We start from the raw sequence: 11,855 nt of genomic DNA, 5'->3' as shown, positions 1-11,855 counted from the left end.
AAAAAAAAAAAAAAAGAAAAAGAAAAGAAAATGCAAAGTAGCTAAAGTTGATATTTAATAAACATCAGCCATGGCATTATAATGTAATGTCATTCTGTCTGACCATTGCTTATGCCATACACACTCTCAAGCTGAATACAGAATAAATCAGAAAGAAAACATTATTCTAATAAGAAAGTGGAAACCTTGCTACAGGCATGTCTGTTCTGGTTTATATTACAGAAGCATCCCTGGGTGTTTGTCTGTATTGCACAGGCAGGGGGCAGTAAGAAACTTCATGTAAATCTAGAAACTGCGATCCTTCACCGATGCCCTTTCATCCACTTCCTATAGTCCAAATACTGGGAAAACTACTGATTCTGACTGATGTGGATGCTGTAGTGGTTTCTGTAGAGAAATGGAGAGACTTTTTGACCCCGGTGATGCACTAGTTTCACGGAAAAAGTGAGATTCTGGTTAAAAATCGAGTTTCTGAGAAGAAATCAGGGCTTGTCATCCAATGATGGAGGTCAGCATTTAGGTGAAGCAAACTGATTCTGAAGCTGCCCTGGGGTTGAGAAGACTTCAGAGAGAGTTCTCTCCATTACTGATCAATCTGCCTGCCAGAATACAAGGGAGAGAAGCAGCAGAGAATTGAAATCTTGTGTCAGAGGGTTGATAAAGTAAGACAGCTGTGCAGCTGATGTAGTTGGAAAGGTCATGAAGGAGAAATCATTCAGTTCATAGAGGGCAGGTTTGAATAGAGAGAGGTACAAATGTAGGGTTTGTGTTTTTGTACAATTTGAACATTAAATGCCATTGACTAAGCCTGATCGTTGATATTTGAACGTATAAGCTTTAAAGAACGTCACAGTGGCGTAGGCAGAAACATTTTAAGGAATATCAGCATCAATGCTTTTGTTTGTTTTAGCTGCTACAAAGAAAGCACAAAATGGGTCAATGTTACAGCATAAAAGATTTATACATGACTTAACTTGAAGGGCCACTGTTAACTACATAAATTACATTCAGGTATGAGGAGCTTGTTTAATGTGGTCTACTTAGTTTAGCCAACAGTGCATATTAAAAACACTGCACATCAGTTTGGCTTGTCTGAAACCAATATTGATTTTCTTTTTTACTCCTCATGTAACAGACTTTCAAAGAGCACTTCTGAAGGTTGCTGGCTGACAGGGAAGGTAGGGTGTCAGTATATTTCTGAGCAATAAGATGGAACCTTTAAGATTGTGTTAATGATTTTTAATCTAGTCAAGAGAAATAATATTGCTTCTGACAGCAGTCTTTGCAGAATGTGTTTACAATTTGGCTAAACTTGACTGGTCTACATGGTTTTTATTTGACTTAAGAATTCACAACTTTCACTCAAATGACATTCAGTCAGCAGGCAACTGGATTAATGGAGCACATATTGAGCACAGAGTATGAAGTTTCACAGTGGTGCTTGCACACCTCCCTCGACAAGAGTAATGAGATTAATTTGAGGCTGGAGAAACATCTGGCAGAAATAATCAGGTGCACTTACTGTGATTTGGATATGATAAACTGGCAACCTCAGCTTCAGCTGTAGTGAAACCTTTAACAAGCAGCCAGGAGTTCAGACTCAATAGGTAAGAACTGTCAGAGGAACAGATGATTGCATTTTTAACATAAACATGTTGAAGATACTGAAAATAATGATGAATAGGAAGCATCTATTATAAGGGAAGTCAAGAGAATCTGAGTTTCTATGCCCCAGAAGCACACGTGTTGTATCCTAGTTATAATGCCAGGCATGCAGTTGCTCTAGGCGTGAATTAGAGTTGGTCCTCTCTCCCAGTGGAGTTAATTATGGAAATAATTTTCTATATACTATTTCCATAAACTATATCTTGTCATGCTTTAGAGAGCATGGACGTTCTTGCATCAGTCACTGATAAATAAAAGATTTGCCACTCTATTAATGCTCTTCCAGTGCATTAACCACACAGTGAACAATGGGTTATAAATGTAAAGCCGTGGATGACTTTCAGAATAGGATTAGCATGTTTATATTTCTTAGTATAAATATGCAACCTTTCCACAATCGTTTCCTGTTCTGCACTACAAAGCTTTATCACTCCAGGAAATACATTATTCTGAAACCACCAGCATTTTTTTTCTCTCTAAAAGCACACTAACTGCTACTATAGGTAAGATTCTGAGATCCCTCCCCCCAACACCCCCCCATTCTGATGTTTGATCATTAACCAAGGATCTGGACCGGCACTGGTGTGATTTTATCCATTACACTGCTGCCAGGTTAGCTTATAGGATAATTGGATGGATGAGCAGGTGTACCCATTGTGGCCAGTATTTAGAATAACTATTAAAGAGATTTAGAATAAACACTTTTTTTTAAATGACATTCAAAACCAGAGTGGATTTAATTCACTTCATTTAATAAGATGTTTGTTTCTTAAATTTATGGACACATGATTGAAAGGTGGAATGTGTTGTTCTTCATACCTATTATTTCTGAACAGGGGAATTATTAGTGCTGTACATGAGTGGCATTTCTACCATAGAGGTTTGTAGTGTTTACTGCATTTACACTATAACAAAATCCAAAGCTTGGAACACACAGAGAGCCAATCACTGGGCTAACATTGATCTTCTGTGAAACAAATGCCAAAAACTCTCTTGAGCCCCTTACCACAATGGTTCTGACAGCTTTTAGTGCATCAAACCACAAAATCAATAAAGCTTCCTTTGGGGCAAAGAAAATTACTTTGCCCACCGCATGAGAAAAGAGAAAACTCATTATACAAGGTTATTTCAACTCCCTGATGTTCCAAGCCAATTTACCCACAACAAGTCTCTTTCTTGGGCTTGATCTAGATCAGTTTCTCCAATCCAGTTTTAGGACCCCCTGCCCTGCACACTGTTAAGGTTAACTAACACCTAACACACTTGACCCAACTCATGACAGGCCTTATAGTTGGCCAAGGAGTGTACATATGTTGTGTTTATCTATATTATTCAGCTTTAAAGCTCCAGGGATTGGGTTGTCAGAAGTTGTGAAGTGTTAATCTAGACCAGCAGTGTTCAAGCACAGTCTGGAATCCAGTATAGTTTGATCTCCCTGTTCTTACCCTTTTATTAAACTTTCTAATTAACCGCTGGATTTTAATCAGGCGTCTATGAGCAGGACCTTGTGCTGGCCTGCAGAACTGAAACCGGCAAGCCATCATCTACAAGATAAATCTATTCATGATGTACTTTAATTAAATCTACCAATGAATAGATAATGTAAATTGGACAAAACTAGACCTTTGTTTTGCCATGGTGTATCAGTGCATATACAAGCTACTGCTGTTGATAATCATTAGGTTTCTATTTCACTGTGATTGGTTGGTGGTGGTGGAGCCTAAATAAAAGATGGATCTACAAACTTGTCAAAGGTTCTCCTTTTGGAATAATTTCCACAGGATTATCCAAATTTACAGCCTGACTCAACCCGCTTCATTATAATTTAAAGAGAGCTTGCAACTGTCCTATGGGTGCTGAATTTGAATGTTCAGCATGCTTCTATCTGGTAAGGCTTTCAGCAGACAGACTAGTGCATGGGCAGCGTTACAACAATATTTTGTGCTCCCTATTGGTTGAGTTCCTGGTTGCTGATTGCTTAAGGGCTTTCTCAGACTCTCTTTGAGGCTGTTATTCTCAAATGCCTCTCTTGTCTACCTCCACTGTTTTCAGAATGATTTCAAGCGACCTGAAATAATCTGATGTCTTACTGAGATCTCTTTAAGTAATAAATATCACAAATATAGAAATGTAACAAACTGACACAGAAAGTGAGAGACTACATATGATGTTTTGGCTTAAAATGCATTGATGATAACTACATACTATGGGCTTCATGCAGTGGTCTCTGGCTAATCAAATATTATTGTGCATAAATTCAGTCTAGACCACTGATGATAAAAGGCCAACTGGAGTAAATTCAGCCCTTTTCCAGCTCTAAATGAAACATTAGCATTCATTCTCACACACACCGAACTTAATTTGCAGTTTGAATCTCATGACTTGTACCACCGCTGAGCATTCAGAATAAAGGGATTTAAAATCAATTAAATATAAAGAGAACTTCCAGATTTGTGGAGACAGGCTATCCTGCTAAGAGTCATCAGAGATTTAAATCCAACAACAAGAATATCTCATGTTTCCCTCCTGAACATACACATAGCTATTTGTGTGTGTGCGTGTGCATGTGTGCGCTCTCTTGGCAGAGTCCAAAAAATTGAAAGGCGTGAATTGCAAATTGCAAATGTGTCTCATCTCCAATCCGGTTGCTTGACTACAATGTATAAGGTGTGAGAGATGGGGAGGAAAAAAAGTGATCCGATCAGCTCACTCGCCCTGCGAGAGGAAGACTGAGGCATGTGAAAAGTGGGATATGGGTCATTGGGGGCACTAGAGACCACTTGGTGTCTGTATAAAAGCTGTCTTTTCACTGTGGCAGTCCAGTTCTTCATTCTCTGATTCAGAATTGACCCCACCTGCAGTGTCCTCGTCCCCCCACACAGCGGGAATCCCTCTGTACAACACCCTGCTGTTAGTCAAGTCCCGACTCAATCCAAAGCCAAAGCCAAATCCAACCCGCACTCCTCTGCCGCTTGAGTCCGTCACTTGTAGTTTGGTCCTCCTACAGAAGGGGGCACTGGCTGCTCCTGAGTGCAACTGTAGTAGCACAAAAACAGCTGCAAACGTAGCCAGAATGAAGGCACAGCTCAGCACGGTCACAAGTACAGGCAGATGTGAGGAGGACTCCATTTTGGGCATCTCTGAGACGGCCTCATCACCTTCCTCACTGTGAAACACTGGACTGACTGGAGATTTACGCTGCACCTGGTTCTGGTACAGACACGATGTGCCCACTAGGTGGCTATGGGGTGGGCAAGAGAGGCACTCGGCCTCACCAGGCCCAGAGCATGTCAGACATGCAAGGTGGCAGACCAGGCATGCCTGCACCGAGGATTGCTCTACCCAGTTCTCCAGGGAGAGGTTAAGGAGCTGCAGGCCGGGCGTAAACCCTGGAGGACAGGATTTCACACAGCCTTGCAGAAAGAGCCACAAACCAGCACTGCACTCTGCAAACCAGAAAAGGAAAACACTGTAAAAGGAAGAACATTTACCACACCAATCATCTGAAATAAATGAGTCCAGCATCACAGGGTTAATGTATCTTCTTGTTTTTACAGACAATGATGCATCTAAGCAAGCAAGAACAAATCCAAGTTTCTACTCACAAGAATTTTAATTCATTTGGAAAGATCTGGGTCAGTATACATAAAGATTCTTAGTGCAAAGAGTTGCTCCTAGTGATGAAATTCTAAGAAAATTCTTAGTTCTAAGTTGAGTCTGTTATTCATAAAGCATCTTAACCCTTAAAAGAGCTTATAAGGTCAAGAAGATTTAGGAGTAGTGAGGAGGAGTTACTTTAGCAGAGGAGAAAATAGCCAAAGGTGAAGAGGGAGAAGAAATGTATTGTATACAGTATTTAATAATGATAGAGTTAATAAGATACTACAGATTAGATCGTGTCTGAATTAATTTTGTGAACAATAGTATTAGAGACAACATCTTCAACACAGTGCAGAAATTATGCATTATATATATATATATATATATATGCATATATATATACTGCTGCTATAGCATTTAGAGATTCACTAACATCTCTGACAGAAATGTCATAGTGCCAAATTATATCATTTCTGCTGTTATGGCATTTCGGCCATGTTTACATTACATTTATTACATATGTAACATACAGACATTCGGTCATGAATGTAATCCCTATAAGATACAAATGTCTTAACATAGAGACAAAGTGAAGGCTTATAACAGACAGATTTTTTTAATTGTACAACCAATCACAGTCTTTAAAAGAATGTCATACCTAGTAGCAGGGTCAGCCCTGTCTCCTCTCTAAGACAAAGGCTGTTGTATTTTCCTTGCTCTGAGATTGGTCCTGAATCACTTTTAACCTAAGATTCCTAGTTAGAAATTATAATGCTAAATTAGGAGCTCTCTGAGATCATTATTAGAATCTTTATGAATACGGGCCCTGGTATACATAGAGAAAAATAACGCTTATAACAATATCAGATAAATTAATTTAACCTATAAGTACTTACTTTGAAACTGATTACTTTGAAAATGATATATAAATTTATATATAACCCTCCTGCCAGTGGGTTTCATGATAATGATACGGCTGATCTGTGTATTCCATTGTAATTGTAGAAACGAAAGAAATGCACATTAAAACTAAACAATACAATTTTTATTTTCATGATAATTTTATAATTTTGTATAAATAAGCTCTTTCCTGATTATTTCATCCTCTATTGTCCTATTACATTGAGAATAAGGATGGGATACTACAAAATGATCAAATCACAGTACATTTACTCTTGCAGCAGCCATTATGCTAGTCATTGCTCCCTTTAACAGATAAAATGTGCCTGCAGAAAGTCACTTACACACTTAAAACACTAACAGAAATGAGGCAGTGAAGACAAAATAAGGTCCACTTTTAACAGGCTCACACAGATAAGGCATATCTAATGCACCATAGTTATTGCACAACTATCAGTATTATCTAACTGCTGCATTTGTAACCGCAGTAATATTGATTACAGAGTGTAATATCAATACTGAGAGTCAAACTCATCCATTCATTAACACTACAGATGGGAAAGTTAAGGCAACATCAATATTGGTGCAAATATTTGTCTCAGGAGGAGGTAGTTACGAAGCAGCTCCTCATCAAACAAGAAAAGAACAAACCCTTTTATTTTCTCCATAATAATGTGCCTTATCAGTAATTTCATTCTTCCTTGCAATGGCTATCTATATAGTGATTTCTAATACTGATAAAGACAAAAGAATTTACATAATCATGGAGTCAGGGAGGTGATAAAATAGACACCTGGCTGAGGGACAGGTATGTCATTGTGGCAAGATACTATATACACAAAATGCCATACTGCAATTTTACAACTTCACATGGAGATAATGATTAAATTAAAACAAAGTGGTAAGCCTATATCTTTTGTTTTTTTAATTATAATAATTTTAAATGAACAATCCCACAATTTTCATCAAAACACACAAGAACAAGAAGGACCTGATATCAGAATGCTAAAAGAACACCAAAACCTTTCGGTTTCTTATGGTGGTAATTGGCATTATTGCAATTGAAATGATACTGTGAATATTGTGGTAACTTCTATTTATATATTGTGTGCCAGATTCGGTCGTCTGTAGCTGTTCTTCGATCACTTTCCATTTTTGGACGTTTGCAGTGTCTTTTATATTATTGAATTTCTGACCGTTTTGTGTGTATGTATAAGCTTGTTCTCACCAATGCAGATCTGTTGTGCATCAAAGGTTTTACAGCTGTTGTTGGAAGGCCGAATGAAATCTGAAGCAGATGGGTCCACAGCACTGGGGCCTGTTCCGTATAGGATTAGTGTGAACTGCGATAGAACACCTGAGAGCATAAGAGAGAGAGACACACACACAGTCTATACATTTTTGAATGACAGAAAACAGAAATTTTAGTCCAAATGAAAGTTGATAACAGATGAGATCTCCCCAAATCTTGAATACGAATCATCTCTTAACAAATCACATTTTTGAAATCCATGGAATGACAATGTTTAAAATAACTATAATTTGAATTTCACCATAATCATTAAGCCCAGCCACATTCTCTATTTCCAGTGTCCACTCTCCTTGTGGGTCCTCATCCCACGCGTGTGTTGTCATGAAGGCCCAGTCATTGAAACCCTCTGGCGAGTTGTCCTGGGGCCTAAGATGCGTGCACACACACACACACACACAAAAAGGCATAGGCAAACAATCTTGTTCTAAAGCGATTTAACATTTATTACAGTTGTGTATCTCAAAACATCTATTCTGCCTGAGAGAGTAATCAAGCAAGAGTAATTAACGAATACATGATGAAATGTATAAACAGCTAAAATATATATTGCCTTATTTAACTTTAAGTTATTGTGAAATTTGTGGGGCTACCTGGGAGCCAGCAGTGTGGAACGGGTCCCCAGAGGGCTGAAGAGGTGGATGGCCAGGTTCCCTCTGTGTGTATATGACAGTGAGAGTCTGGCCTGCACATGCTCCAGTGAACTTACAAAATCAGTCTGTCCTAAACAGGCATCCACACTCTTACTGAACACCAGATGATTTCTCACATCCCTACAACACAACAGCATGACACCAGCATGAGTCATTCAGCATAAGTACATTCTATAAGACGTGGCATGGACGTATTCAATAGACCAATTCTGTCAAGAAAACAATGGTTTAAATATAATTTAATCCAATGCTGCACATCTTTTAGCTGTCCTCGCACTTAGATATGACTCATATAATGTGCATAGTTGAATGGACTGAGGTCATTTAAGCAGGAAGGCCTTGAATTGAATTGATTCTAAAAAAAAAAATACTGGCAAAAATGCTGAAAACAAATCTAAATTCAAAGTGTGCACTTTAAAATATGTTATTAAACCACTGCATCACACTGAACATTTTGCAGTATATTCCCAATACAAACTTAAATTGTGGCATTGAACGTTTGACAGTAAATAGATTTTAAGCCACATTAAAATTTCACCCAGCTCAAGAGCAATTTTACATTGTTTGCAATGTGTTTTGTTTGTTAAAGCACTAAGCAAATGTGTGAAACAAATTACATTTTTAGAAGGGATAGGAATATAAAAGGCATAATCCAAAGCACAGAATACATTATCTGGCAAGAGCACAACGGTTTTTGTTTAGCTTCATGAAAGAGCTGAAGTTTCCACATCTCAGTAAAATAAGCAAAATCATTTTCTAAATTTCACAGACACAGGCATTTAACCTCTTTTAGGCACGTTTTTTTCACCTATTGTACCTGGGCTCAGAAAGCATGTCGATAACACACTTGTGTTGTGGCCCCACGCTGGTCCAGTTCTGGGCCAATGCCACCATAGCACTTGCGTCTAGCAGACCATAGCCATATGAGTGACTCACTGAGAGAGAGAACGAGATAGAGACATGAAATCAGCAAAGTAAATTTGAGCCATGCAGCTGCTTCCAGTTTCCAACTGGATGACAACATCTGTTTATTACCCAAGCGGCCAACGCCATTGGTCCTCCAATCGTTTGTAATGAGGTGGGCGGGACGAGCTGCTCTAATCACCAGGTGTTGCATGTCCCTCCAGGTCAAATTCTTACTACATTAGAAAGGGATATAAACATAACAGGTATTGTAAATCAGCAGCAGAATAATGTACTAATTAAAAATTCATAGTTATTTTAATTGTGTGTTTATTATTAAGCCAAATGTAAGTCAAAATCACAAATAATTAACTATAAAAGATCTACATTAATGCATTTTGGCAAAATCTCCTAAAGCCTGAAGAGTTTGTCTTGGCTCGTTGAATGCATTTGTTAATATGAATAGATGGTGCACTGCATGACACTACATGTGGCTAAGTAAGCATGAGCAGTCTGCACAGAGGCACATAAACATCAAGCAGTGCTGCTAAACTTAAATGTTGCTTAAGAATCTTTTTTTGTTCACAAATCCAGAGTGAAGGTCAAGTTAATCAGCTTGTGTCATGAAGTAAACCACTTTGCTAAATGACCTTGGATTTGAATTTGTCATGGATGTAATTTAGGTTGACCTAGAGATGACTGGGCAATGCAGCACACAGGACATTCAGGGAAAATAAACAGCCTCCACCTCTCCACACAGAAACAGGATCTAAAGTCACCTTCAACTAAACATCATCATAAACACCACCTGGAGATTTAATAGGGAGAAAAATGGTGAGCGAGCTGGAGAGAGAGAAAATGCAAGGCACCTCGGGCAAATATAATCAAAGCATTCAACAGAAAAGGGGTTTACTTCCCCAAATGGCAGGGACTGAAACAAAAAAGCTCCACACTGTTTTCTACACAACCTCCATTGTTTCACACTGTCTGGATGGAGCATGCCTATCAGTGATCTTCAGCCTTAAATGATTCTGTACGTCTGTGGATACACCCATATCTCCTTCACCGGGGAACAAAATAACGCAATTTGCTGATTGGTAATATTTCAAGGTCTTATTGGCACTCTTCAGTGTGGAAGCAAATACTATTGCATGACTCTGTGAGGGCTCATAATTGAGGATGATGACTGATGACTTGCTATTATGACGATGCCACAGAGTTCCTCTGAGACTCCTTACTCAGCTAAAACTGCCAAACAACTCTATTCTTCTGTGCTCAACTCTCAATCATGTTTCATAGAGGATACATCAAACTTGTAAAAGTGCATTGTGTTAAGACTATTAATCATATTTAAATCATAATAATGTGTCTTGTTCGTCAATGAATTAAACAATCTACTGACATATCGACTAGCTAATTAACTAATGGTCGTTATAATATATTATAGGCTAATATTTGTTGCTTAAAACTATATATTGCTTCAGTTTAAGAATGTATCTATTGTTAGGAATATAGTGATATAATGTACTTGTTTTCCATAAAACACTTCATGAATTAATGTCACCCTCTATCAAAATATTGTTCCCACAAAACACTGGTTTCAAAAGCACTTATTAATATTTTGTGACAAACAAAATTTATGCATGTGACCTTAACTTGTCAATTTGCCCAATCCACCTCCTTATATAACACTGGGATGCTTTTCCTTGTATGCAGTCCCATTTTTGTTACCAAACATGCTGAGGGTGGACATGACCAGATAAATGCTCCCAGAAAGTGCTTCTTCCTTGCAATGATTCCAAACAGCTTGTTTTTGTGTTTTTGAAACTTGACAACCACAAGAATCAGCTAAACTGAGTACTTCTAAATCTCTGACATTTTGGGGATGTTTTGTGAAACATTTGTTAGTGTTTAAAGGGATATGAACTTTTTTTTAAATGATTATTTCCATTTGCAGGTTAACAACCATGTGTCTCTTTTGTGTTGAAAGTTGTCCCATGGGAACAGATGACAAAATGAATATACATCACATTTATTCACAATGAATTTATGTTACATTTACAGGGCAGTCCAAGCAAACAATGCCCTTATGGCTTATAAACTCATGCTATCTAAGAGTACCATGATGCCCATAACCATGCTAATGAGGTTAGCATAGTATGTCAGGAAAAAGAAGAGTCTTGATGCATGTATTTCTTTTGTCTTGTGAGTCCAGTAGAGCCATGCTAAAGACTCAGAGGGTGCATGGTAAAGAGAGGGTTAGGGCTATTATTATTATTATTATTATTATTACTATTATTATTATTATTATTATTATTATTATTATTATTATTATTATTATTATTATTATTATTATTATTATAATTTTGTTTTTGTTGTTATTTTACAAATTATTTTATTGAATATGTTTTTGTTAGGACAAAGACATTATTTCTTTAAAATATAGATATTTTCTGTAATGCAAATCATTTTTGCTTATTTTGATGGATGTCATATTTGAAACCTCTATCCTGTCTGGGTGAGTAATCAAAGAATATGAATCGAATAAACATGTTTAATAAAATGACAAAATGATGAAAGAAAAAGTGGTGTACTGGTTCCATGGGTGATGTGATGTACAAGTGATGACTGTTCACTGTTGATAAACACTGTGTTTATATGTGTTTTGTCAGGGTGGGGGTGCTTATGAATATGAGTGTTTTAAACTGATACATGTGAGTTAATGCAGGTTTGTTTAAAACTGGTCTTTGTTGTATATATACGACATGTCTGCCAATGTGTGTTCTCTAAGTAGGTGTGTGGGTGCAAGTGTGCACGTGTTGGCG

At 37.7% G+C, this 11,855-nt stretch overlaps 1 protein-coding gene across 5 annotated transcripts in view; it reads right to left on the bottom strand.

Moving 5' to 3' along the window:
* Positions 1-33: 33 nt before the first annotated feature.
* The window catches only part of furinb (furin (paired basic amino acid cleaving enzyme) b), a 77,657-nt gene continuing 65,835 nt past the window's right edge, over positions 34-11,855 (bottom strand). For all 5 annotated transcript variants that reach the window (XM_047819419.1, XM_047819418.1, XM_027173171.2 and 2 more), the window contains 6 exons: positions 9,163-9,266; positions 8,945-9,062; positions 8,068-8,247; positions 7,719-7,843; positions 7,394-7,522; positions 34-5,111 (listed from right to left, as the gene is read on the bottom strand). In XM_047819419.1, coding sequence (XP_047675375.1) covers positions 4,435-5,111; positions 7,394-7,522; positions 7,719-7,843; positions 8,068-8,247; positions 8,945-9,062; positions 9,163-9,266 — 1,333 coding nt within the window. In that variant the 3' untranslated portion in view covers positions 34-4,434. The remainder of the gene's footprint in view (positions 5,112-7,393; positions 7,523-7,718; positions 7,844-8,067; positions 8,248-8,944; positions 9,063-9,162; positions 9,267-11,855) is intronic.

The sequence above is a fragment of the Tachysurus fulvidraco genome, chromosome 10, assembly GCF_022655615.1.
Source record: "Tachysurus fulvidraco isolate hzauxx_2018 chromosome 10, HZAU_PFXX_2.0, whole genome shotgun sequence".
In the NCBI taxonomy this organism is placed as follows: Eukaryota; Metazoa; Chordata; class Actinopteri; order Siluriformes; family Bagridae; genus Tachysurus; species Tachysurus fulvidraco.
This window is presented reverse-complemented; position numbering and strand designations above follow the sequence as displayed.